Source organism: Natrix helvetica (genome assembly GCF_964273705.1).
Source record: "Natrix helvetica genome assembly, chromosome: W".
NCBI lineage: Eukaryota > Metazoa > Chordata > Lepidosauria > Squamata > Natricidae > Natrix > Natrix helvetica.
The window spans coordinates 85,331,458-85,359,252 of NC_138555.1; the positions used below are offsets into that span (position 1 = coordinate 85,331,458).

Below are 27,795 nucleotides of genomic sequence, written 5' to 3' on the forward strand. Positions count from 1 at the left end.
GTGGGAGTTAACGCGACCTGCGCTGCCCTGGATAAGCGCCTGTGCTCTCTCTTCCGCTCCCTGTAGTAGCAGATGGAACCAAAGAGGGTGAAAGCCAGCCAGCAGAGAGGAAGGGAGTCATCTTGGGTGGGGGGCTTTTAGTGCGGAAGGAGAGCCCTCCCCAAGACACGCAGGTTTGATTGGCAGCTGAAAGACCCCAAGGCCTTGCATTACTCTGGGCCAGGGGCTGCCCAAGCTCAGCGACTTTTATGACTTTGCTTACTCTCTTCTAATCCCTTCCTCTGTAATCTCATCACTCCCAAGAGCTAGGAGGGGGAGGAAAAAACCAGGCATGTTTTGAACGGGGAAATTAATTCCTGGAAGTTGAAGCCCAGAAGTCTTGGGAGTTGCCAAGGTTGGAGACCCCCCTACTCTGGGTCAAGGAAATTGCAATTGCTTCTCGTTTCTGAATCTTTGTGCCATCCTTGCTTGGCCGAGAGAGATGTGGGTCTCTTGTGACTAGCCATCACAAGCCTCAACCTAGCCATTTTGGCAGAGAACTGACCATCGTCCAGCCAACCCATAAATGGTGGTTTGTCAAAAAAGTGAATCCTGCAGGCAGAGGAGTGGAGTGCTGCAGAGCCAATGGCTGCATTCACACAACATGTGTGTCCTGGATCTTCCTCTCCTGGCCTCATCTAACCAGATTGACAGAGTTGGAAGGGGGCCTTGCAGGTCATCTAGTCCAACCCCCTGCCCAAGCAAGGAGGGCTCCTACATCTGTCTCTACCGAGGCTCGAACTCACAACCTCCTGATTGCCAGGCGAGGGCTCCCCCGAAGGCAGCTTCTGCGCATGTCAAGAAAGCCGCTGGAGGGAGGGGGAAGCCGCGTGGGTTAGTTCCCCTTCTGCAAAGAAAGCCCAGCCTTGGCAGGCCGTCGCGTGGCTCCTCCTCGACTTTGGGACTACAACTCCCGAGATCCTCTCTCTCTCTCTCTCTCTCTCTGGCGTGCGCGCCTCCCAAGCATACGACACGGCAAGGCCGAGACCACATTACCCGGCGAGCCTCGCGGGGAGGGAGGGATGGCGGCGTTACGGCACCGCGCAGGCGCGGCGCGCGGCCCGCCGGGAGTCGTAGTGCCGAGCCTCCCTGCCGGCGGGACACCGTTGCGGCTGGCGAGACTCCACCTCCCGAGATGCACCGCGGCGGGGCATGAGCGAGGGGAGGGGCGGCCGCTCCGAGCTTGCGGGAGGAGGGAGGGGGGAGGAGGAGGAGGGCGGCGGCGGCGGCGGCACCGGGCGAGGCGGCGAGAGCGGCGGCTTTTGCGAGTCCCCTGGGCGGGCAGGGCAGGGGCCGGCCATGGCGGAGCCGAGCCCCGAAGGTAAGCGAGAGGCCAGCCAGTCTTGGAGGGGAGGGGGGGCGGGAAACGAAAGGGGGGGTCTGGGGTCGCGGGGAAGACCCCCCCCTTCAATATGGGGCACCGGAGGGAGGGGGGCCCGTTGGAGCCGGTCGAGAGGGGGGGCAAAGTTGGGGGAGGCTCGCAGAACCCGCTTCTCCCCAGGAATAAGGGCGGGGGGTGCTCTCCGAAGGGGTCCCTGGAAGCCCCCTCCCCTCTTTAAACCGTGGGGGGGTTGTTTAGGGTCTCCTGCCAGCCCCCCCTTCCCTCCACCCCCTCCAAAGAGCCCGCGGGGGGAAGAAAGGGCGAGGGGCTGGGAGGGAAAGGGGGGGAGGTCAGCGGCGCCTCCCCGCCACGCTAGGAGTGGGTGGGTGGGTGGTCGCGAAAGAGGGGGGAAGGGTCTCCCCCATTGCTTCCTCTCGGGTGTATGCAGGGGGGGGTCTCTCTTCTCCCTCCGCTTTGTGCGGCGTTTCCTCTCCCCTCCCTCTTTCTGGGTGGAGTGAAGTAAGAAGGGGGGGCGCCGAGAGGCCTCTCCTTTCGACCCCCCCTCTCACAAGCCCCCTCTCTTTTTTTGTTCCCTCTCTCCCGCCCCCCCTATTTTTTTCCAGATCCCCCTCCGACCCTCAAAGCCGAGACGCAGGTAAGAGAGAGAAGAAACGGGGGTGGGGGTGGGGAAAAAGTTTCTTGGCTGGGGAGGGGTCTCCCTTTTGCGGGGGAGGGGTAGTAAGAGGCTCTTGTGCTCTTGGAGTGTTGTGGCGGGGGTTTCCTCCTCCCCCCCCAACCAGGCGTTCAAACCCGGCGCTGGTTTTTTTGCAACATCGCCCCATGTGCTCCGGATGGGAAGCGCCCCCCCCTTCCCTCCCTCCGTTGAGAAACCCTATTTGGGGCTGGGGGTTGCTTGGATGGATGGATGGAAGGCGCAAATGGGGAGGGGGGGCTTCTCCAGTTTGTGCAATGCATGCCGGCCAAGACACCCGGAAAAGGGAGCAAAGGGGTGGGGGTGGGGGGAAGCAAAGCCTCCTCCTGCATGCAAGTCCCCCTTAACGTCCGTTTCTCCCCTTCCCCATCGCCCCCTCCCCAAAATAAAACGAAATTCCTTACTCAGCCACCGGAGAAGCGGCAACGCACCATCGAGGATTTCAACAAATTCTGCAGCTTCGTCCTGGCTTATGCCGGCTACATCCCCTCCTCCAAAGAGGTGAGCGATTGGGGAGGACGCTGGGAGGGAAAAAAGAGATCGCCCCTTCCTCTAAATCTGCCTGCACGGAATACAAGCAATGCTTTTCTCGCTGAGTTGAATAAAGAGACAACCCTCCCGCATGGCTCCTTTCTATAGGGAGGGGGGGATGAAATGGGGAGGGGGTCTTTCTTAGGGTCCCGATCCCCCTCCCCTCTTTTGCATTGGAAGCCCCTCTGCCCCTTCCCGGCTCCTCTCCTCCCCTTCTTCCCCACGCTGGCTTTTTTTCCCCTTCCTCCCCTTGCATCTTCGAAAGCTTCCAAGCAGGGACTGCAACTCCCAGCCTCCTCGGAGGCCATTTCGGACCGACGCGGCCAGGCGGTGCATGCTGGGAAATGTAGGCAGCTCCTCCCTTGCCAGGGCGAGCCCAGACACGCGCTTGTCTTTAGCTCTTGGTCAGGCGGGTAGGGCTTGGGAAGCGCGGTGCATCTCGGGAAGGGTAGTTCTTGAGCTCCCTGGGAGCTGGGCTTTACAGGTGGCATTGATGCTGACCCTGGTTTGGGATTAACTATGCAACCTTAGATGTTGCTAAGCCGGCTTGTTTCCCACAACGTAGCTTAACCCCCCTGCGTCTCCCAAGGAGCAGATGGCGGGCAACTCCGTGGTTACTTCTACCGATAGTTTTAATCCCAGTTACGTATTGGGGAAGTTATAGGTTAATGGATTTGGAAGGGGACCTTTGCTGGTCATCTAGTCCAATCCCCTGCCGAAGCAGGAGACCCTACCTCCGCCTCCGCCTCCACCTAGGATTGAACTCAAAACCTCCACCCCAGCTAAATACTCACTGGAACTGGCAAATGGGGGGCTGCCCGTAAACCTTAGATGCATCTGAGGTTTTTAAACCATGATTTGTGGGCTGCTGCTTTCGAAACATGACCAAAATTTTACTTTGGTTTATTCCAGGGGTTTCCAAACGTGGCCCTTTAAGACGGGTGGACTTCAACTCCCTGGGGAATTCTGGGAGTTGAAGTCCACCCGTCTTAAAGGGGCCACGTTTGGAAACCCCTGCTTTTATCTATAACTCACAACTGGACCCAGCTTGTTTTGTTTTGTGTTGTGTTGGTGTTGTTTTCCCTCTGTCATCGTTCGTATGAAACCGTATCAGGATTTTAAAATGAAATGCCAACGAACTACGGGAGACGGGGGAAGGATGCAAGATGGTCCCCCCAAAGCTCACCGCTCCGGCACCCCAATCGCGTTGGCCTCGCTTGAAATGAAATCACTTGTGGAGTTGCAGAGCGAAAAGAGTGGGGATGCAAGAGAAGCGAAAGGGAAGCGTAGCAAATGTGGGGAGGGGATCCCCAGAGAGAGGGGCCACGGGAGAAATTGGAAGAGTTATGGAGGGGGGGGCAAACCGATGTACGGACAAGAGATGAACGTAAATTGCAAGAAGGACCTTAAAATAAAAACAATCCATGAAGGCCAGACTGAGAGAGTCAAAAGGAAGTGTATGTACCCTTTGGGAGGTGGGGGCTTGGGGGGGGCATAAAATCCGGATTCAGGCGCTTCAGACAACAAAATTACGAGCTCAAGCCTTCTTCCAAGATGGCGATTAGAGCTTTAATTTATTTATTGATAAAGAGTACGGCTAAAAGGAGCATCTAACATTATGGCATGCATAGGATGCAATTGGTTTGGCGAGGGGTGAGAACTCCAGAAATGATGTGTGAGTTGCGGGTTGCATTTTGAAATAACGTTGCTTCTACAGATTGAAATCAGGGGTCCTATGTATTAATATCTTCTTTTAACGACCCCATAATCCCTTGTGGGGTGGAGTCTGGGCGACTGAATGAAGCTGAGTATTTACTGGCTGGATGCCCTTCCCTGTCGCCAGTATGGAGTTTTGTTCAGCAGATACATTCTCATGGTGGCCAGAGAGAGAGAAATATCTGCCTCTACCTAGGATTGAACCCAGAGGCTCCTGATTGCGAGGTGAGAGCAGCACCACTCCGGTCCTATGTATTAATAGCTATGCTATTACTCTGTATGTAATACATACATATTATTATTTATCCAATTAAGTGCAGCCTTCGTTAGTTGGGAGAAAAAAATCTGCTTTTTCTCCCAGTTGTTCCTCAACTTACGACCCGAACGGAGCCCAAAATCTCTGCTGCTGAGTGAGAGGCTTGTTCAGGGAGCGTTGCCCCCATTTTGCGACCTAGTTGTTGTTAAGTGGATCACAGCGATTGTTAAGTTAGTAGCAGGGCTGTAAGGAAAATGCATCTTCTCTATTGATTTTGCTCGCTGGAAGGTCGCCAAAGGAGATTGCGTCACCCCAGGATGCTGCGACCGTCATAAATAGGAGTCGGTTGCCAAATACTTGAACTGTAGCGGTTATAAGTGTGGAAAGCGGTCCGATGTTCGTTTTTCCCCAGCATGTTGTAACTTTGGTCACTAAAGGAACTGTTGTAAGTCAAGACGCTGAGCTTGTCGATCAGAAAGAATCCCTAGCGCCGCGTAACGGAGTGAGCTCCCGTGACTTGTCCCAGCTTTTGACAACCTAACCGTTCGAAAGCAGGTAACAAATGCAAGTAGAAAAATAGGCACCACCTTTGGTGGGAAGGGAACGGCGTTCCTTGTGCCTTTGGGCGTTGAGTCATGGCGGCCTCAGGACCACGGAGACGTCTTCGGACAGGAGTAGCTCTTTGGCTTTGAAACGGAGATGAGCACCGCCCCCTAGAGTCGGGAACCTCTAGCACAGATGTGCGAGGGGAACCTTTACCTAATATTTGTCTCAGGTCATACATATCTTCTTTCCCGGAACCTAGACGTACATTAATCCGGGTGGATTAGGGACTTAATCTGCCTTGTCTTCCCAGCAGGAGAATGACTGGACGCCCTCTGGCTCCAACTCCCCGCTCCGTCCGGAGAGCGTGGTGGACAGCGACGGCTGGGAATCCACGCAGTCGGACCTGCACACCATCGAGACCTTCGTCAAGAAGGCCAAATCGTCGAAGAAGAAAGCGGCCTTCCGTCGCCTGAAATCCGACAGCTCCTTGTTGGAGAAGATGAAGCTCAAGGACTCCCTTTTCGACTTGGACCCTGTGGGGAAGCAGCCGCCCCCGTTAGCCGGGCCCAAAGTCGCCGCCGACAAGAAGAAGGACAAGAGGAACCGGAAGGCTGCCTTGGAAGCCGGGGCCGCCGCCAAGCGGAACCGCAGCGACTCAGTGGGCGAGAAGCGCTCGCGCATCAAAAAGAGCAAGAAGCGGAAGTTGAAACGGTCAGAGAGGGGCGAGAAGCCGAAGCACAAAACCTCCGTGAGCGAGACGGACTCGGAAGAGGAGGAGGAGTTGGAGGAGGAGGAGGAGGAGGACGGGGCGGCCCCCCTGCGGCCGGGCGGGGAGGAGGGGGCGGGGGCGGCCACAGCGCGGGTCTCGGTCCAGGCGCCGCCAGAGCTGCTGGCCGCCACTTTCCCCATTAAGCTGGAGGACACGGAAGGGAAGGAGGGCATCAGCACGGAGACCAGCCAGGATGGGGAAGGGAGCTCCAGCGAAGGCGAGATGAGGGTGATGGACGAGGACATCATGGTGGAATCAGGTGAGACAAGACACACACACACGTACCACTTCCCTGGAGGGTCAGGATTCACCCGTCGGGACTCGTCTGGGGCCTGATCTCTCTCACATTCCCCGAGCAATAATTTTTGAATTTGATAGTTTAGGGACCAGGTTAGGAAGTGGGAGACGGGGAGTTCTAGTCCTGCCTTAGCAATGAAAGCCAAGTGGGTGACTTTGGGCCAATCACCGGGAGACTGGGAGTTCTAGTCCCGCTTTAGGCATGAAAGCCAATCCCTCTCTCCCAGCCCCAACCCACCTTACAGGGTTCTTGTTTTGGAGAGAACGGGCGGAGGAAGAAGAATTAGCTTTCTTTGCCATCTTTAGACTATTTAGAAAGTAGGATAAAATCCCAATTAAATAAATAGTTTATGGGTGCAATTACTGACCTCTGGAGCAAGGCTGAGCTCTCCCCTCAGCCATGGGAGGAGTTCCAGTGTGTTTAGATTCAGACGTGGCAGATGGGAAGATCCTAACTGGCTCAATCCAAGCTTTGTGTAAACTGGGTTAGCGTCTGAGCCCCTTATGGGACACAAGACGGGATCCCAAGTTGAACAGCCCCCCCAATACGTCTGTTTCCCAACTGGAGGCCGTTCATTCGCGATCCAGTTGCCTAAATCCTACGATATTTGAGATTTTGGGGGGAATTTGGTCCCCTTGTGCCTTTCTTGGACTTCAACTCCCATGCTGGCTCGGGAATTCTGGGAGTTTCGAAGGTCACAAGTCACACAGACGCCTTATTCCGCCCCGCCCCCTTCTTCCTTACCCCTCCCAAGATCGGAACGACTTTTATTTTAGTTCATTTGTTGTATGTACCCCTTCAGTTTACAGCCATTTCCTGTACTTTTCGTGTCAGATTGGGGGGAGATTTTGAATCATTTCTGGACCAATTCCAAGACGGTTCCTTAGCACCCGCCTATCTCTCAGTGTCGTCCTTCCAAATTGTGTAGGTAGATGAAGTTGTGTACTTTTTGGAACACTCAGAAAGGAATCAGGTGTTCAACATGGCTGGAAAACCTGACCCGAGACCTCCTCTTTGGCAACCTTTGAGAGTCTTAAAACTTAAGAAACAAAGGCCACAGTTGACCACAATAGAGCCCCAAATTTCTGTTGCTCAGCAAGACTGTTGCTAAGTGAGCTTCGCCCCATTTTACAACCTTTCTAGCCACTGCCGTTAAAGTGAATCACTATAGTTGTTAAATTATTGACACGGTTGTTAAGTGAATCTGACTTCCCTGTGGAAGGTCGCAAAAGGGGGTATATTGACCTCAGGACACTGCATGCCAGTTGCCAATCCTCTGAATTTTAATTACCTGACTACAGGGATGGTGCAAGAGTTCTAAGTGTGAACAATGGTTGTAAGTCCCTTTTCCCAGTGCGGTCGTAACACTGAACGGTCTCTCAATGAAATGTTGTAAGTCACGGAACATACTGTTCAAACTCCTTCACATCTAGGAAAAGTCTTTCAAGGGAGGATTTGCGGTCACAGACCTTCTCTGGCTTGGAGAGCTGACAGGCCGAGATCTGCACAACTTGGCCGGGAGTCTCCGAACCAATTAAGCGAACTAATGGTCTCCTGCAAGCTCCACTCCCCTTTCGCTCCTCTTTTATTTCCTCTAGGAGGGGCCATTCATCGTCCACCTGTGGCCTTACTCCCAAGTCGACCCTTGTTCTTTAGCTGCTCCCTTCTTCTGGCAACTCTGCGCATGCACACACTGGGAACAGGCTCCAGCTGTTCTTCTGCCCCATTGATCTCTGACTCCGAAGGCAGCTGATAACTGTCAGACGGCCTCAGTCTCCTCTCTGCCTCCGACACAGAGCCCTCCTCAGAGCCTTCCCCAGACTCCAGGACTGGCCCACCTTCCTCCCCAACCCTCCTCACTGTCTGAATCTGCTTCCATAATCCACTGGCCATTGGCAGGGCCACAACAATGCCATTTCACACAAACAGTTGTCCAGTCACCGAGAGTGGGTTGGCCGGGCAAACATCCATTTTCGGGTGTCCCTTTCTCAACGTCTCCCCCTTTTGCCCTTCCAGGCGATGACTCGTGGGACCTCATCACCTGCTACTGCCAGAAGCCATTCGCAGGGCGGCCCATGATCGAATGCAACCAGTGCGGCACCTGGATCCACCTCTCCTGCGCCAAGATCAAGAAGACCAACGTCCCCGACATTTTCTTTTGCCAGAAATGCAAAGAAATCTCGCGGAAGCAGGCGCTGCTGGCCCCTCAGCCCCCCGTGGCTCTCAGCGCAACGGTCCCCCCGGCGTCGCGGGCAGCTGGGGGGGAGCCCTAGCCCAGGAGGGGGGGGCTGTGGCTGTCGGTCGGGCTTTCGTCCCGCAGAGGGGGGAAAAACCAAGACTGTAGACGGAGCAGAGAGACGGGAGGGGGGAGGGCTGCTCTGGATTGGGGTCTCCTTTGATCCTCGGGGCCCGAAGACAAGGCACCGGGCTAGAAAGAGTGGCGGCAACGGCGGCGGCGACTCCGGTGCTTATTCAAATTGGCCGATCACGGCTAGGCTGCAGCGGGTCCTCCTGGCCTGAACACCCCTTCTCTCCTGCTGGTGGGCCCAATTGGGCATTCAGGCGATCGGGAAAGGTCCCGTGTCCACTGTTGGGCCGCCGGCCATAAGGACAGCCGGGGACAACAACGGATGGTTTCCTTTTGGACTCTCTTCTTCTTCCTCTCCCTTTTGTCCTGCTCCATCGTCTCCTTCTTCTCTGTAAATAGAAGACAAAAAAGGGTTTGTTGTTTTGTTTTTTCCACCCCCTCCCCCTTTCTTATCCTGGTTTCTCCCCCCCCCCCTTCGTCCCTTCCCCCCCCCCAGGTTGTTTTTCTCCGTTGGGAAGGTTTTAAAACCCCCATTTGTTGTCCTGATTTGATTTCGTCCCCTGTGGCGGGGGAGGGGGGAGTGTGTGAGAGGCAAAAAGAGGGCGACCCCGATTTCGTTGGCTGTGCTTCGAAGTGGGGCACAGTTTGACTTTGTCCCCATTTATATTGAGACTTTCGAACTGGGAGGTCTCCAAATGTGGCCCCCACTTGTGGGCTCCCAGAATTCCCCAGCCAGTCCATAAGTCGGGGCCACATTTGGAGACCCCCCCCTCCCCTCGGTTTAAACCAATGGAGAGCAGGAGAGGAGGGAAAACTTACCTGAGTTTCCATCCCACACCCCATGTTGACCCCCGCCAGGCCTTGTGAGGCCAGGGAGGGGCGGGAAGGGAGCCTGACCGGTTGTTTTGGGGGGAGGGGGAAGGCTGGGCCAGGCCCCTCTCTCCCCCCTCCCCTTTTTGTTTTAATATTTGCAGAGGTGTACATGGCAGAGTTTTCGACTGTAAATAAAGAGACGTAGACCCTTTGACAGTTTCCACAGCGGCCTCGGCTCTTCATTGATGCTTGGGGGGGGGGGGGGGAGCAGGTAGACTGCCCTGGCGAGGGAGGCTGACTTCCGTCCGCGCAAGCGCCCTTGCGGTGGCCTGACGCGCTGACTTCCGTCCGCGTGATGCTCCGCTTCCGGCGACCTCTCCCGCCCACCACTGGCTCGGTCACGTGACGCCGCTCGAGCGATAGGGCCGATGGGCGTTCACTGGGAGGCGTATCCTGCGTGATGACGCAGAAGTGGACCAGCGCGTATGGCACATGCGCGCTAGAGTGAAAAAAGAATGCCTTCGAGGGCGGAGGCGGTGTGATTCATGCGCGCCGAAGGGAGGGAGGGCAATGGGATCTTTGTGGGATGGGGCGGAGTCGTGTATTTAACGCATGCGCGCCGAAAGATGGCTGTAACAGGGCGACTATCCTGGGAGGAGCGCTGCCTGAACGCATGCGCGCCGGAGGGTGGGAAGTGAGGGAGTGGGACGAGATGCCTCTCGAAGGCGGAGTCGCGTCATGGACCCTTGCGCGCGAAGTAAGGGGCTGTCGGGCGACTCCCCGGGGCGGAGCGTGGCTGGTGGCGCATGCGCGCGGGAAGGCGGAATGTGACGCCATGTGAAGCATGCGCGGTAGAGGGGGCGGGGCGTAAGAGGGAGGGCGCCAGTAGGGTCCTCGGAGGGGGCTGGCGGAGTTCTGGATGTGACGCGTGCGCGCTAGAAGGGAGGGGGGTAGCGTCCTCGCGGCGGCGACAGCAGGACGCATGCGCTTTGACGACAGGGCGGCGCCCCTCCGCCCAACGATTGATAACGCATGCGCGCCGTGAGGAAAGGAGCGCCCGGTCCCGCGCTGTTCAGGGGGCGGGGCCGTGCGTGATGACGTCGTGACGCACGGGAGGGAGGCGGGCCGCCGCCGCCGCTGTTTCTCCGCCGCCGCCGCCGCCGCGCGACCCGAGAGGCTTCCCCCACCCCTCCCCCTCCCCTCAGGGTTGCCATGGCGACGGCGGGCGGTCCCCCTCCCCCGTCGGGCGAGACGAAGGTGATCTACCACCTGGACGAGGAGGAGACGCCCTACCTGGTCAAGATCGCCGTGCCGGCCGAGCGCCTCACCCTCGGCCACGTCAAGGCCGCCCTGGCCCGCCCCGGCGCCAAGTACTTCTTCAAGAGCATGGACCAGGACTTCGGGTAGGGGGCCCGCCCCGCCTTTCTCCCCCCTCCCCCACGGGCCCGTCTCCTGGACCTCGAGGGGACCCTCTCGTGGGAGGAGGGAGGCTCTCTCGAGGAGGGAGGGGCACGTGACCCCTCTCCCCAGCAGCACCCCAGAGCCATGGGCTCCTCTGCTGGACCTCGAGGGGTCCCTCTTGCGGAGGTTAAAGATACTTATTCTCGAGGAAGGAAGGGCCGTAACCCCTCTGCCCAGAGGACTGGGGGAGGGAGGGAAGAGAGCCCTTCTGCTGGACCTCGAGGGGTCCCTCTTGGGGGGGAATGAGGCTCTGGAGGACGGAGGGGTATGTCGCCCCTCCCCCACGAGCCCTGGGGGGCAAGAGACCTCTCAGAGCTATGGGCCCCTCTACTGGACCTCAAGGGGTCCCCCTTGGGGGGGTTAATGTGACCCTCTTTTCTGCCTCTGGAGGAGGGGGTCGTGGGCTCCTGAGAGATTGGGTCCTATAGACCCCTCCCCAAAGAGAATACCGAGAGGTTACCCCCCGCCCCCGCAGGTCTTCTGGACCTCAATGTGGAGGGGGGAATGAGCCCCTCTTTACTCCCTAAGGATGGGAGCCCCTGAGAAGCTTTGGGGGGGCGGGGACCCTACCCCTTGCCCATGGAGGGCATTGGCTGGGTAAGAGCCCCCCACTACCACCACTGGGCCCGTCTTCTGGACCTCGGGGAGTCCCCAAGCCTCCTTTTCCTCCTCTGAAGCGGGAGGGAGGGGCTTCCCCACCCATCTGAGACCCCCTACTGCCTTTCCCCCCCTCACACTGATCCCCTCCCTTTGCAGGGTGGTGAAGGAGGAGATCACGGACGACAACGCCCCCCTGCCCTGCTTCAACGGAAGAGTCGTCTCCTGGGTACGCCAGCCTACCCACCCACCCACCCACCCTGCCTTGGGGACTCCTCAAGCTGAGCCTGCTGGGAGTCGGAGTGGGATTGCGGTCCTCCGGGTTGATTGGCGGGTTTGTGGGGAGGGGGGAGTCTTGTCTAGTCTGGGAAGAAGATTCAAGGGGGAGGGGCCCCACTCAGCTCGGAGGGAGGGGGAGGGAGGGCCAGATGGACGCCTTCACCCCCCCCCCTCCATCTCTCTTCCCCGCTTTTCTCCCCCACCCAGCTGGTGTCTTCGGAGGTCCCCCCACCCGAGATGCCTCCGCCCCCTCCTCCCGCTCCGGTAGAAGTCCTCCCAGAGCCTTCCCCCCCACCTCCTCCTCTTCCTCCGCTGCCCGTGGAGAGGACCAGCGGCATTGGGGACTCCCGTCCTCCTTCCTTCCAGTGAGTAGGAACGGCCGTGTGTATCTTCTACGTTGCGGGATTAAAAAGGGGGACTGGCCCACCCAGCCTAGGACTGGGATGAAGGTCAGTAGGAATTTGGGGGGGGGGATCTCAGGGTAACGGAAGGAAAGCTTGGGCTAACTTTTTTCACAAGCAACTTTTGCATTTATTGCATTTATTTGCAAATTAGATTTTGATCCAACGGGTATTACTCTATAAGGAATTCCAGGGGTCGCCATCACATCTCATGTTCCTCTTCCTTCCTTCTGTTTTCTCCCCCCAAAACCCCCAGCCGGCTTTCATGCCTAAGGCGGGACTAGAACTCCCCGACTCCTGGTGATTGGCCCAAAGTCACCCAGTCGGCTTTTATGCCTAAGGCGGGACTAGAACTCCCTGTCTCCTGGTGATTGGCCCAAAGTCACTCAGCTGGCTTTCATGCCTAAGGCGGGACTAGAACTCCCTGTCTCCTGGTGATTGGCCCAAAGTCACCCAGCCGGCTTTTATGCCTAAGGCGGGACTAGAACTCCCTGTCTCCTGGTGATTGGCCCAAAGTCACCCAGCCGGCTTTTATGCCTAAGGCGGGACTAGAACTCCCCGACTCCTGGTGATTGGCCCAAAGTCACCCAGCTGGCTTTCGTGCTAAAGACAGAACTAGAACTCGCCATCTCCCAGTTCCCGCACCTTCACCCCTATGCCCAACTGGTTTCCTTTGCAGCCCAAACCTCTCGGGGAGCTGCGAGAACTTGGACCACGAAACCGAGACGGAGTCTGTCGTGTCGCTGCGGAGAGACCAGCCACGTCGCAGGGAGAGCATGGAGCACGGAGGTAACCTCCCCTCCCTCCGAATGCTTCCTTGGGCCTTTCCCAGAGGGGAGGGGAGGGGAGGGGAAGCGGCCGACCCAATCCTCGCGGCCGGATCCCTCTGACGCCGTTTCCTTTCCGGCTCAGGCGGGCACCGGATAAACGGACCATCCCGGCTGGAGCGCCACTTGGCCGGCTACGAGAGCTCCTCCACGCTGCTCACCAGCGAGCTGGAGACCACCAGCCTCTGCGACTCGGACGACGACGGTGCCATGAGCCGGTGAGAGGGGCCGGGAAAGCCGGCGGGGGGCGGCAGGAAACACAAATCCCTCACTTTTGGGAAGGGCTGCCAACTAGCGGTGGCATTTGGCCGGTTCGGGCCGCTTTCCCCGAAGCGTTTGCGGAAATTTTGAGTAGTTCGGAGAACCGGCACATGCTGCCTCTGGCTGGCCCTGCCCCCCCTCTCTCCTCTGCCTCCCGAGTCCCAGCTGATAGGGGGATTTTGCAGTGTCCTTCCCCTGCCCCACCCACCAAGCCCCGCCCACGGAACCGATATGAAACAATTTTGAATCCCGCCACTGGCTGCCAACCCTCCTTGCTCTGGGGTGGAATGACGCCCGGAAGTGGGGCTGCTCTCTGGGGCTCACCTTGAGAGTCCAGGAAGGTTTGTGTGTCACAAAGCTGGGTTGTCTTCCCAAAATCCATTCCCCTGGGATTGGCCCACTCCGCCCATGCCAGCACAGGAGGCATGCCACGGGCACCATCGTAGAGGGTATTCCGGCTGGCGTGGTCTGGGAGAAGGAGGTGCTGTTGCCTCTGCCCTTTGGAACATCTCCCCCTGCCCCATGTGAGGTGGGCTCTGACCCTGTTGACCCTTCACGAGAGTCTTCAGTGGAGGGATTGAGATAATGGTTAGAAGGTCAGAGTCGGAAGGGGCCTTGGAGGTCTTCTAGACCAACCCCCTGCTGAAGTAGGAGACTCATATCATCCCAGACAAATGGCAGTCCGGTCTCTTCTTAAAAACATCCAGTGTTGGAACTCTCACAACTTCTGGTGGCAAGCAGTTCCGCTGGTTAATTGTACTCACTGTTAGGAAGTTTCTCCTTAATTCCAAATTGCTTCTCTTCTCTTTCCTCTTTTTCTTTCTTTCTTTCTTTCTTTCTTTCTTTCTTTCTTTCTTTCTTTCTTTCTTTCTTTCTTTCTTTCTTCCTCCCTCCCTCCCTCCCTCCCTCCCTCCCGTTCTTTCCTTCCTTCCTATGATTCATTCATTCTTTCTTCCTTTCAGTTAGGGCTATTTGGATCTTTATAGTATTTTACCTTATAATATTTTTACAAGTAGCCCTTCCTTTAAAACCATACATTGAACGACCGTTTGAACAAAGGATCTTACGACTTAGAAATGTCACCGTATCCCGTGATTAAAATACGGACCTTTTGGCAACCGACTCGTATTTATGACGGTCGCAAGGCCCCCGGGGTCACGTGTTTTCCCTTTCGTGTCCGTCTGACAAGCCGCATCCATGGGGAAGCTGGATTCACTCAACAACCGTGTTATAACTCTGCAGCGATTCACTTTGAGCCCCTTGGGCAAGAAAAGGCCGTTAAGACCCCGCAAAACTCGCGGAACCAAAACTCGTTCAGCAGCAGAAATGTGGGGCTCCGTTACGGTCGTGGGTTGCGGAAAGCATTGCTGGGTGGTGCCCTTTCCGCCGTGCCTTCCCTCCTGTTAGCCGCTCGCCCCGTTCCCTCCGCAGGTTTAGCAGTTCCACGGAGCAGAGCAGCGCCTCCCGCCTTCTCAAGCGCCACCGTCGGAGGAGGAAGCAGCGCCCGCCGCGTCTCGAACGGGTAGGTCCCAGGCCGGGAGGGGAGTGTGTGTCTCAGCCCCTGGGGCCCAGAGGGTCTCTTCTCTCCGGGCAGCCAAAGGAGCACGATTGCAGTTGGGAGGAAGGGACCCAACGCAGGTGGTCTCATTCCTGCATCTACCGCGCGTTTCTCCTGTCTTGCAGACGTCGTCCTTCAGCAGCGTCACCGACTCCACAATGTCGCTCAACATCATCACCGTCACCCTGAACATGGGTAAAGACCCCTGGGTGGGCCAAAGAGAGAGAGGGATGAAAACAGCGTTGCAAATTTGCACACAAAAAAAAAAGGCTCCCCAAACACAACCAGCCCTCCGAAGGGAACTCAGAGATTCCTTTGTTCGAGCGCCGGCAGCCCCGGCAAAAAGATTCCCTCACGGGCTCACAGGTCTGGCTTGCCAGGAGATGAATGGTTGTCTGCCAGACCTATTCATCTCCGCCCCCGGCCTTTGATCCCCAGAGCTAGGGTGGGGCTTCGATAGCAGCAGTGGCTCTTCCTTCCCAAGGACCGGCCCATAGATTTCCACTGTTCTCCTCTCCTTTCTGCAAATCTGGCACTGGGCCCAGGTGTTCCTCCTCTTCCTCATCAACCACCTCCATATCTGGGGGCTGTTGACTCTCTGCCTGAGGGCTGACGGACAGCCCAATCTCCACCTCTGTCTGTCTGTCTCTCTCTCTCTCTCTCTCTCTCTTTCTTTCTCACTCTCTTTCTCATTGTCTGTCTTTCTTTCTCACTCTCTGTCTTTCTCTCTCACTCTCTTTCTCTCTCACACACAGACACCACAAATATGATCCTGCTGAGACCTCTTGTAGCTGAACCTGTTCTTTATCATTTATTTATTAAGCGATTTTATATAACTTACACATCGCTGACAATTGTAGGCGGCTTACAATACTGAAGAAAAGTTCAGTTATCAATAAAAGTTATCAATATATGTAGCTCTGCGTTGAGATAGAGTGATAGATTAGATTAGATTTGGATGGATGGATGGAAAGATAGGTGGAGAGATGGAGAGAGAGAGATAGGGATATAGACAAAGGGAATGGACAGACATAGATATGGAGATAAGAGATAGAGAAAGGATGGATGGATGATTACATAGATATAGAGATGATGGATGGATGGAGAGATAGGTGGAGAGAAGGGGGGAGATACATAGACAAAGGAAATGGATGGATGGATGATTAGATAGATGATGGATGGATGGGAAGATAGGTGGAAGGAGGGAGATAGACAGATGGAGATAGAGATAGAGAGAAAGAGAATGGATGGATGATTAGATAGATGATGGATGGGTGGAGAGATAGGTAGGTAGAGAGATAAGAGAGAGAGAGAAAGGGAATGGATGGATGGATGATGAGATAAATATAGATGGATGGATGGAGAGAGAGGTGGAGAGATGGATAGAGAGGAGGGGGAGATATATAGACAAAGGGAATGGATGGATTAGATAGATAGATGGATGGGTGGAGAGATAGGTAGAGGGAGATAGACAGACAGATGGAGATAGAGATAGAGAGAAAGGGAATGGATGGATGGATGATTAGGTAGATGAGAGATGGATGGATGGATGGAGAGAGGGATGAGAGAGAGAGAGACCTGAGGGGTCTTTGGGGCTTTCTGTGCTGGATAGTTTCCCTGCAGGTGTTTCCTCATCCAAACTAGCCAGCATCTCCATCCTGACTGACCATGTGAACCTAGTTTGGGTAAGGAAAAGCTCCGAGAGCGCCAAGGGCCCTGACCTCCTCCTCCCCCTCCTCCCCCTCCTTTTCTCCTGCTCTTGTTTTGGTAGAGAAATACAACTTCCTGGGCATCTCCATCGTGGGGCAGAGCAACGAGCGGGGAGACGGCGGGATCTACATCGGCTCCATCATGAAAGGGGGGGCTGTGGCAGCCGACGGCCGGATCGAGCCGGGAGACATGTTGCTTCAGGTGAGGGGCGGGCGCCATTTCCTTCGCGCAACGCAGCGTGAAGCCCATGGGATGCCTTGTGGCTCAGGGTTAAACCTCCGGGCTCCTTGGTGCTCTTGGAGCCGGGGAGGGGAGGGGTTTCCTGTGACCCAAACCCAACGCACTGATGCCGTTGCTTAGTTTGGTCGTGAAACGTCTGCAAGGAAAGCATCCAGCTGAGAGACCCCTCAGGAGCCCACAGGCGTCGTCTTCCTCCTCCTCCTCCTCCTCTTTTCTGCAGATCCCACACACACCCCCTTCTAGGCCTGATGACGTTCTCTTGCTGGGTCATGAAAGGCCTGCAAGAAAGCCACCACGCTCAGAGAGCATGAAAGACCCCACCCACATAAACGCCTTCCCCTCCTTTTTCGGAGTCTCTCAGCTCCTGCCAGGGCTGAGTTCCAGACTCTCCATCGCTTGGAGGGAGGAGGTGAGGGGAAAACGCCAGGGGGCTGAAAGCATCCCCCCCCTCCCTCCCTTTTTTAACCCCAGGTGAACGACATCAACTTCGAGAACATGAGCAACGACGACGCTGTGCGAGTCCTGAGGGAGATTGTCCACAAGCCAGGGTGAGTCCTGACAAAAATCCCTCTCCAGTATCCTCTCTCGCCCCTGGGGAGGGGGCTTCCCGGTGTTTCCCCCCCAAAACCCCTGATCCCTCCCTTTCCTTCCATTGCAGCCCCATCGTCCTGACGGTGGCCAAGTGCTGGGACCCCTCCCCGCAAGGGTACTTCACTCTGCCGAGAAGTAAGCCGTCCATGCCAATCCTTGCCCGCCACGGGGGTGGCTGTGTGGGTGGGGGATTGGTGTTTGTGGGGGCAAATCTGTCGGGGTCTCCCCGCTGCTAAGAAACCGGTGGGAATCAGCCGAGCCTGACCAGGCAAGGAGGGAGGGGAGTAGAACGAGGGGCGATGGGGGGGGGTCCCCCAGAGGACTCACCGTATCCCTTCCTGTTCCCGTCCAGACGAGCCCATCCAACCCATCGATCCGGCAGCTTGGGTGTCCCACTCCGCCGCTTTGACGGGGGCTTTTGTTCCCTACCCGGGCAGCAGTTCCATGAGCACCATCACTTCGGGGACGTCTGTCACAGAGACCGAACGTGAGTCTGACACGCACCCCCCACTCCTCACCAGCCGCCTCTGTGGTAGCCCGCCAGAGGCCAGTGGAGCTGGCAGCAGATTCGGAGAGTGAGGAGGGTGGGGAGGAAGATGGGTCAGTCCTGGAGTCTGGGGAAGGCTCTGATGAGGGCTCTGTGTCAGAGACAGAGAGGGGGCCAGGGCCGTCCGACAGTTATCAGCTGCCTTCGGAGTCAGACATCAGTGAGGCAGAAGAACAGCTGGAGCCTGTTCCTGTATGCGCATGCTCAGCCAGACAAAGGGAACAGCTAAGGAACAGGGGTCAACTTGGGAGGAAGGCCACAGGGGGTCGATGAACGGCCCCTCCAAGAGGAAATAAAAGAGGGAGGCCAGGGGAGTGGAGTTTGCAGGAGACGATGATTTCTCTTCATTGGTTCGTGACTCTCCGAGACTCCTTGCCAAGTTTTGCAGAGATCGGCCTGGCAGCTCTCCAAGCCAGAGAAGGTCTGTGACTGTAAATCCTCCCTTGAGAGGCTTTGCTGGATGGGAAGGAGCAGAATTCACGGGAAATTAATACAAGGGGTTTTTGTCGGGATGAGGAGTTTGCTTCAGGCTCTCGGGAAGCCTCAGTCAGAACAGGGGCATTGTACACCCGGTAGGAAAAAAGGACTTCCGGTTGGTAAACGGGCGGGCGAGGTGCCCACTCGGGAACTCCCGGGGACGGTCACCGATTCCGTTCTGATTCTCGCTAGGCTTTGACGACTTCAACCTCTCGATCCACACGGACATGGCGTCGGTCACCAAGGCCATGGCCTCCCCGGAGTCCGGCCTGGAAGTCCGCGACCGCATGTGGCTGAAGATCACCATCCCGGATGCTTTTCTAGGTATCGGGGGAGCCCGCGAGAGGGGGGAGCCGATCCCCCAAACTGAGCAGCCAGCAGCAGTGACCAGTGTCCCCAAAAGTAGCCCCCTAACGTAGGGTCCTGCGGGGCCCCAAAAATAAGAACGACCCGGGGAGGAGCTCCCGAGCTGAGCCATTAATGCTTTCACCCCTATAGATGCAATCCTCGACTTGCGACTACAGTCGGGACCGTTGCCAAGCCAAGGCGGGCGTTGCGTTGATTGCACGGAAGTTAATTTCACGACAGATTTGGCTAGGGTTTTTAAGTGACTTGCTGCAGTCGTTAAGTGAAGCACGTAGCCGTTAAGCGAACCTGCCGCCACCCCCGTGGTTGGAAACAGAATCGGAAGAGGTCAAATTGCGGGTCACGGGGACTTTGCATCGTTGCAAACATGTGCTGGTTGCTAAGAGCCCAGTTTGGTTCAAGCTACTGTTGAGAATGCGGCAACAGTCACCAGTGCGAAAGTTGCCGATAAGTCCCTTGCGGAGTGCTTTTCTAGCTTGGAACGGTTGCTAAATGGATGGTTGTAAGTCGAGGACTCCCTTGTAGGCATAATCTTGCCCCACTGAGGACTGTGGTGTCCAGGCCCCACCCCAACAGTGGTGTCCAAGCCTTGGCAGTTTTTTGACTTGTGGACTTCAACTCCCAGAATTCCCCGGCTGGCTGGGGAATTCTGGGAGTTGAAGTCCACAAGTCTTAAAGCTGCAAAGTTGGACTCCCCCAATCTCCAATGCACTCCGGGAACTATTAAGGAGAGGCTGTCTTCACCCTCGTTCTCTCACACTTCGCTGCTCGTCCTCGACTTTAGGACCACAACCGAGCCGGGAATTTCTCTTCGCTAAGCGTGAGAAGTGAAGTGAGCTCTGCCCCGTTTTACCACCTTCCTTTCCACAGGTGAAGTGAATCGCCACAGTTCCAACACGGTTGTTAAGTGAATCTCCCTTCCCTATTGACTTTGCTTGTCATAAGGTTGGAAAGGGAGAATTGTGTCTCACACACACACACGCCCACAGGACGCTGCAATGGTCATATATACGAGTCCGTTGCCAAGCATCTGAATTTTGAGCGTGTAAACCACGGGGACGCTGCGGCGGTTGTTAAGTGTGAAACGGTCCCAAGTCCCTTTTTTTAGTGCCGTTTTTTACTCCGAACGGTCACTAAACAAAGTGTTGCAAGTCGAGGACGACCTCTGTAATCTAAGCCGAGTTGCCTCTTCCTCTCCATCCCCCTCTTCCTTTACCCTCCCATCACCCGGCCGTCTTCCCATTTATCCCGCCAGGTTCGGATGTGGTGGACTGGCTCTACCACCACGTGGAAGGCTTCCAGGACCGCCGCGAAGCGCGCAAGTATGCCAGCAACCTCCTGAAGGCCGGCTTCATCCGCCACACGGTGAACAAGATCACCTTCTCTGAGCAGTGCTACTACATCTTCGGTGACTTCAGCAGCTGCGAGAATTGTGAGTGCCTTGGATAGGAGGAGAACGAATGGGTGACCCCGCTACTTCATCGATTGGGCTGACCTCCTTAGTAGAAGGGGGGGATCAAGGAGATGTGATATATCTTGACTAGAGCAAAGAGAGAGAGGGGGGAGGGGGGGAAGGAAGCTGGCTGGGGAATTCTGGGAGTTGAAGTCCACCGGTCTCCCAAGTTGCCAAGTTTGGAGACCCCCCTGCTTTACAGCATTATGTTGTGTACCCCAGGAATGGAATGGAGAATTAGAATAGAGAATAGAATAGAAATAGAATAGAGAACTGGAATAGATTAGAAATAGGAATGGAATGGAATAGAACAGGAGAATTAGGATATGGATAGAAATAGAATAGAATAGAATGTGGAGTGGAATGGAATAGAGAATTAGAATTAAGAATAGAATAGAAATAGAATAGAGAATTAGAATAAAGAATAGAAATAGAATAGAGAACTGGAATAGATTAGAAATAGGAATGGAATGGAATAGAATAGAATAGAATAGGAGAATTAGGATATGGATAGAAATAAAATAGAATAGAATGTGAAGTGGAATGGAATAGTTAGAATAAAGAATAGAATAGAAATAGAACAGAATAGAGAATGAGAATATGGATAGAAATAGGAATAGAATAGAACAGAAGAATTGGAATTGGGAATTGGAATGGAATAGAGCCGGAAGGGACCTTGGAGGTCTTCTAGTCCAGCCCCCTGCTCAAACAGGAGAACCTATACAATCTCAGACAAGTGACCGTCCGGTCTCTCCTTAGAAACCTCCAGTTTTGGAGCACCCACGACTTCTGGTGTCACGCTGTTCCACTGGTTAATTGTCCTCACTGCTAGGAAGTTAATTCCAGGAGAAGATATTCATTCCTTAGGACTCATTGACATCCGTATAAAATCAATCCCTGTCGCCGCTCGTTGGTTTTCTGGCTGCGAATCCCTTGTCTCCCAATTTATTTATTGAACATGTTGATTACGACGTACTCAGTGAATATTTCCAGTTTTGGACTATGGAAGGTGTGGAAGGGCTGGGACTTTACCAGCCCCCCCCCCCCCCCCCGTGTTCTCTTTTCTCTCCCTTTGGGTGGGGCCCTTATCTCCCCCCCAAGAACTTGTTTGCAATCGGCCTCCAAACAAGACGGAGATAAACAAATGACTGAACAAAGAGAGAAGTCTTTGTTGACTCGTTTGGGAGACTCGTTTTGTAATAGTTGCGAAATGGCGACCACCGAGGCGCCTCGCCTCGCTTTGCCTGTGATCCGAGCCCAACTTTTAAGGTAGTCTTGGCTTATCTTGGATTCTCTGCCGGTCTGAGCGGAGGCTGGTTTCTCAAAAAGAAAAGAAAAGAAAAGGAAGTTCTGTGTTTTTTTTAAAAAAAAATGCTTTTCTTAATATTTTAATTACATTTAATTCTTGGGAAGCCAGGTGTGTCCTGCCCAGCTGCACCTGGATTGCTCTTGTGTCTTCACGCCCACTCCTGAATTTTCCCAGCCCGTCATTTTTCCCGCCGTTTCTTCTGAGGGCCTCCCCTTTGCTCGAAGAGCAGGCAGGTAGTCCTCGCTGAGCGACTGCCTCGTTTAGCGGCTATTCGCTGAGATAAAAACATGACTTCGGGACCAAATCTTGTTTTCGTCCCCGTTGTAAATCGAAGGAAAGTTGGAAGTTAGATTGTAAGCACGGTTACGGTTTCGCTCAGTGGCTGCGGAATACAACTAGTCCTCAACTTATAACGGTCCATTGAGTGACTGTTCACAAGTTAACAACGGCACCGAAAAAATTGACTTAGGACCGTGCTTCACACTTAATGCCCGTTAGTGACCCCCGCGGTCACATGATCAAAATTCGGATGCTTGTCAACGGATTCACATTTATGACGGTCGTAGTGTCCCGAGGTCACATGATCCCCTTTTGGTGACCTTCTGACAAGAAATGGGCAAGCCAGATTCACTAAACAACCATTGTTACTAACTTAACAACTGCCCTGATTCACTTGAGAGCTGTGTGGTAAGCAAGGTTGTGAAACTAAGTTAAGAAATGCCTCACTTAGCAGCATCAATTTGTGGCCCCGTTGCGGTCGTAAGTCGAAGACTACCTATAAGTGCTTTGTGGTCACTCGTTGAAATTGTGGAGGGAGGGGTCACGTCCTGACTGAGAAAGCCTCTGTGATTGACAGCTGACTTGGGGCTTGATCCCCGTTCTCTCTTTTGTCCTCTAGATATGGCCAACCTCTCGCTGAACGACAATGACGGATCCAGCGGGGCGTCCGACCAGGACACGCTGGCACCTCTGCCTCTGCCAGGGGCCACTCCTTGGCCGCTGATGCCAACGTTTCCCTACCAGTATCCAGCCCCCCACCCGTACAGCCCCCAGCCCCCGCCCTACCACGAGCTCTCCTCCTACAGCTACGGGGTGGGGAGTGCTGGCAGCCAGCAGAGCGAAGGTAAGTGGGGCACTCTGGAGTAGGGACCTCGGCCGGCTGGGGAGAATGGGCTCTGGGATCCGCTGGACAAAGGAGGCTGGGAGATTGGGGGGGGGAGCAGCTCAGAACCGGGCCCTTCCCTGTTGGGAATTGGGGAGGGGTTTCTGGGAAGGCCTTCCTTCCCTCGCTCTCATTTTTATATCCTTTTTAAAATTTTATATTTGTGTTTTTCCTCTTTGTAAGCCTCGGGAAGATGCTAGTCCTCATGCTGTGACCCTGAGGGGGTCTGCCCAAAGTCAGGACAGTCGTAAACAAAGTCATCACATGACCGCCCTAATTTTACGACCTTTTTTCCCCCACAGCGGTCGCTAAGCAAGCCACCAAGGTTGTTAAGTGGATCTGCGGTCATTTCAGCCCCCTCATTGTTTGCCAGGGCAAGATTTTAAAAATGTGTACCCTGGGCCACTGACTCGTACTTATGACGGTTGCAGCGTTCCTGGGGAGGGGGTGTCACGTGATTTCCCTTTTGCGGCCTTCTGACGAGCAAAATCAACCGGGAAGCCAGATTCACTTAACAACCGGGTTACTGATTCGCTTAACGGCCGTGACAAAAAAAGGTTGCAAAATGGGACATCACTGAGCAACGGCCTTGAATTATTAACGTAAATTTTGCGCTCGGTTGCAGCCATAAGTCGAGGACTCCCTGTGGAAACCTTAATTCAGAAATCCATTGATCAGTGTGGTTTTCTTCTCTTGCAGGCAGCCGCAGTAGCGGCTCAAACCGCAGCGACGGGGGCAGCCGGGGGGCCGGGCGACCCAAGGAGGAGAAGCCGGGGGCGGATTCGAAATCCGGCAGTGGCAGCGAGTCAGAATACTCCATCCGTAGCGGCAGCCAGCGCGGTGGGCCGGCGTTGGTGCCCGGCGGGGAGGGCTCCTCGCAGCGCAGCCAGCACAGCCTGGGGGGCGTCAGCGTGCGCTCCCACCCCTCCCTCCACAGCGCCTACGCGGCCCCCGGCGGAGTGCCCTTGACCTACAAACCGATGATGGTGATGATGGTGCCACCGCCTCCCCCTCCTCTTCCTCCCCCCGCCATACAGCCTCCGGGCGCGCCTCCGGTGCGGGATCTGGGCTCGGTGCCCCCCGAGCTGACCGCCAGCCGGCAGTCCTTCCACATGGCCATGGGGAACCCCAGCGAGTTCTTTGTGGACGTGATGTGATGGGGGATGGACGCGGGCTCCGCTTCCCCCCCCCCCCGTACCATCCGTTCTCGCCCAAAGCCTCTTCTTTTGTGGGGGGGACCGGGACGAGGGGTGTCCCTCCCCAAAGGACGGACCACAAACCCTCCCAGTCCCAGAGTGACCAGCTGACCCTTTGCTCCAAACGGGCTGCTCACGGCAACGAGTCCATCCCTGCGGGCCGCGAGACAATCCCTCCGGGCTGCCTCACGCTTTCCTAGCCATCTTGCCTTCCGCTCCGGGGAGGGCTGGCCAAGCGGCTTTTCGGGATTGGCCGTGACTCAGGTCTTCCTCCGACGTTCGTGCCTTGCTATGCTGAGCCAGGGAGGCTCAGCGTTCTCCGAACAGCCTTGAAAAAAAAAATCACCTCGTCTTCCGGGGGTCGGAGGGGGGGAGCCGAACCCACCTCCGTCCCTCATCCGAGTTATCTTTCTTTTTGTTCTTCCCTCTTCCCGAGATTTGGCTCCTGAGGGAGGGGGGGTGCTTCCTTTTTCCGTTTGCAAGTGGGGGGGCTTCCTGCTTCTCTGTGGGACGGGGTCAAAAAAGTCAAAATGGCCGAAGCAAAGGTACGCTCCCAATTCCGACCTCGGCCCCGCGGTGGGTGCCTCGTCTCGACGGTACTTTCCTGGCCTTCTCGAAGGCGTCTCCGAGCCGGTAACAATGAAGGGGTCTTTTTTTAAATTGTTCTGTGTTCGTTTGTTTTTTTATTAAGAAGATGTTTTTTATAGATTGTTTTTCATTCACTTTTTTTTTGGGGGGGGGGGCGTTAATTCCTCGTCCTTTAAACGTGTATAGGGTATCTTGTCCCCAGTTGTATTTTTAACACTACAGCCCGTCCTGTTTCTGAACCGGGGGGGGGGGGTGTCTTTATTTCTTTCCTAACTTCATTTTGCTCCCCTCTTTATCTTTGGGAAGGAGTGGGGGGGGGTCACACCCCAAATGTCACCTTTGGGGCTTAATTTTTTAGCTTGCTTTTCCGTTGATGTCGTCTCCTTGCCTTCTCTCCTGGGGAGCCTTGTGGGTGAAGGAAAACCCCAGAAGTTACAGAACTGGGGGGGGGATATGAGGGGGGGGGGCTTTAAGCAGCACCCCCTATCTTACACACCAGCATAATCCCCTCCCGTTGCAAAAAAGCCGCAAACTTTCAGGTTACTTTGTCCCCAAATTGTCTCCCTGCGGGGGTGGGGGTATATTGGGGTTTTGAGCCCCGCAGAAGCCTCTGGAGAGACCCCCTTCCTGCCCCACTCCCTTCTTCAAAATTTTAAGGGGGGGATCCATCTCCCCAAAGAATGGACCGAATTCTCCCACTCCCAGCTATTGCCTTGATAGGGCAGAATTGGGGAGCCTGCAAACAGCAGGAAGTGGGGTTGATTTTGTGCCTGTCCCTTCTCTCCCCCCCCCCCCACAAAAAAATCTGCCTCAATTCATTTCTATCCCCCCTCCCCCCAAAAAACAGGATACAGACTCTGTCTACCATGGTGCTATTTTTGCCCCGAGCCCACCAGGGTCTCTTGGAGCGATGTTTCTCGCCAGCTTGAAAGATGGGTGGACTTCAACTCCCAGAATTCCCCAGCCAGCGAAGGTTTCCCAGCATTCCCCATGGATAGGACAGATGCGGCTAAAAAACCTTTAGTGCATCTTTTTTTGGTGTGTGTGGGGGGTAACTTTCTTAATGGATAAGTAAATTTCTTAATAGACCGTGGGAATGCGGTTTAGATGTAATATATCTTGATTTCGTCAAAGTGACAAAACTAACCCACAATGAGCTAAATGAATAAGAGAGTTAAATGTGGGCTAGATGGCAGGGCAATTCAACGGAAGATTTGATATACGGGCTGGGGAATTCTGGGAGTTGAAGTCCACAAGTCTTAAAGTTCCCAAGTTTGGACACCCCTGGAGTAAGGGGTCTTCTGGAAGATGGGTGGGCTTCAACTCCCAGAATTCCCCAGCCCGTACATCAATCTTCTTTTGAATTCCTCCCTGCCATCTAGCCCACATTTAACTGTCTTATTCATTTAGCTTGTCGTGGGTTATTTTTGCCACCTTGCAGAAATCAAGATATATTACATCTAAACCGCATTCCCACGGTCTATTAAGAAACTTGCGCACCTATTAAGAAAGTTACAAAGGAGTTGAAATCCACCCACCTTCAAGTGCCAAAATTGAGAAACGCTGTTGTTTTTTTAAGAGGCATCCTATTGAGGTGGCCACCCTTCTGGGATCCACACCAGATATGGAGGACTACAAGCTCCATCGTCCCCTTGGCCGTCCTCAGCATCGGACCCCGACTATTTAGCCCTCCTGTATCCCTCGGGGGTCTGTGCACACGCGTGGCGAAGGTGTGTTTCGTGTGATTGTTAGCAGAATACACTTTTTGTAAGGACATATTTATTTTTTAGCTCTTTTGTGTACAAAAAGCCTTCAATTAAAAAAATAAAAACTTTTAAAAGAGAGCCAAAGTTTGCGCAGCTGTGTGTTTTGTAAAAAGATGTGGGTGGGTGCAAGTGTAAGATTGTGTAAAATATTTGTGTGTGGGGGGGTGTTATAGTTTTGAGTTCATCCAAATTGGTTCATCCCAAATTTTGTGACTTTTAAATATTTCTTTGCTTTAATTTAAAACATGTCATTTTAAAATGGAGATTTGATTTTTTTTAATTTGATTTTTTTCCAAAAAAAGATTTTATATTGACTTACGTCCACAGTTGACCCCCAAATTTCAAAGACGATTGAGTTTTGTCCCGTCTTATGACCTTTCTGGCCACGGTTGTTAAGTGAATCACAAGTTGCTCAGTTAGTGACATGGCGTTAAATGAATCCGGCTTCCCCGTCGGAAGATCGCCAAAGGGGGAAATCACCTGACCCCGGGACACTGCAACTGACATAAGTACCTGCCAGTTGCCAAGTGTCTGAATTTAGACGACAATGGTCATATGTAGGAAAAATGGGTCACAAGTCACCTTTTTCAGTGCCGTTGTAACTTTGGACACTAAACGGATGGTTGGAAGTTGAGAACTATCTATAAATTAAGATACTAAGAGAAGGTCTTAGTGGATTGTAAACCAGTATTTTTTTTCAATCTTGGTCGCTTGATGGGTGGACTTCAACTCCCAGAATTCCTCAGCATTCCTCAGCCATCTTCAAGGGAAGAAAGTGGAATTCTGGGAATTGAAGTCCATCCATCTTCAAGTGGAAAAAAAATGGAATTCTGGGAGTTAAAAGTCCACCTTCAATTGAATTCTGGGGGTTGAAGGCCATCCACCTTTTTAAAAAAACAAACCGTGCAATCAACAATCGCACAATTACCGCAACATTAAAATAGGCGAGAGATTGTGTAGTTTGTGTTGTTCAGTTCTGAAAACTTTTAATTGTGAATTTTTTAAAATCCAAACAATGGGGGGGGGAGATGTCCCAATTTTGCTAAGGACGTCCAAAGGAGGTTTGCAAAGTCAAGGACAAAATGACCAACCTGGAAAAGAGGGGAGGGGATTTGAGACCCTCCCCCCCCCAAGGAATCTGAGTTGGGAGGAAAACAAGGTTTAAAAATAGCCGCTTTATGTCCTCTCCGTCCCAAGAATCCGCGTTGAATGACCCCTGCCCGCCCCCTCCTCATTTATCTCGCAAAGGGGGAGGGGGAGGAAGGGGGCGCTCTGTACATGCTCAGGAGCACAAGACCCAGGGGGAAAGGCTCGTTCTCTGGAAGGTGGGGCGCTTTGTAGATGCTCAGAGGCACTGCCTTCCTCTTTGCAAGCCACCCCTCCTTGCAAGCTCTAATAGGAAGAGGATCGCTGCCCGCAAAAGGGGGGGGGAGGCGTGAGGGCGCTCTGTACATGCTCAGGGGTATCACTTTGCAAGCCTGAGGGGGAAACGCATCGTTCTCCGGAAAGCGGGGAAGCGTTTTGTACATGCTCAAGTGCAAGAGCCTTGGCAACCTCAAAGGGGAAACGCATCGTTCTCGAGGCGAGCGCTCTGTCCATGCTCAGGGGCACCGCCTTCCTCGTTGCAAGCCTCCAGGGGAGAAAGGCCTCGTTCTCCGGGGCGCTCTGTCCATGCTCTCTTCCTCCTTGCAAACCCC

General features: G+C 54.5%; 2 protein-coding genes across 3 annotated transcripts; both read left to right on the forward strand.

Moving 5' to 3' along the window:
* Window positions 1-1,235: 1,235 nt before the first annotated feature.
* Window positions 1,236-9,528, forward strand: LOC309400246 (PHD finger protein 23-like). 2 transcript variants are annotated; one of them, XM_081968659.1, is made up of 5 exons: window positions 1,236-1,360; window positions 1,984-2,015; window positions 2,481-2,573; window positions 5,432-6,149; window positions 8,205-9,528. In XM_081968659.1, the coding sequence occupies exons 1-5, from the start codon at window positions 1,339-1,341 to the stop codon at window positions 8,459-8,461; spliced, it is 1,122 nt and encodes a 373-aa protein (XP_081824785.1). In that variant the 5' UTR covers window positions 1,236-1,338; the 3' UTR covers window positions 8,462-9,528. The 2 variants fall into 2 exon arrangements, with proteins under 2 accessions (XP_081824785.1, XP_081824786.1); XM_081968660.1 differs by having other exon boundaries at window positions 5,435-6,149.
* Window positions 9,529-10,352: 824 nt separating this feature from the next.
* LOC309400688 (segment polarity protein dishevelled homolog DVL-2-like) lies at window positions 10,353-26,176 on the forward strand. The gene is made up of 15 exons (XM_081969296.1): window positions 10,353-10,712; window positions 11,527-11,596; window positions 11,854-12,011; window positions 12,727-12,836; window positions 12,960-13,092; window positions 14,567-14,657; window positions 14,819-14,888; window positions 16,465-16,604; window positions 17,115-17,191; window positions 17,302-17,369; window positions 17,587-17,721; window positions 18,451-18,582; window positions 19,880-20,056; window positions 22,285-22,509; window positions 23,248-26,176. The coding sequence occupies exons 1-15, from the start codon at window positions 10,522-10,524 to the stop codon at window positions 23,703-23,705; spliced, it is 2,235 nt and encodes a 744-aa protein (XP_081825422.1). The 5' UTR covers window positions 10,353-10,521; the 3' UTR covers window positions 23,706-26,176.
* Window positions 26,177-27,795: the final 1,619 nt, after the last annotated feature.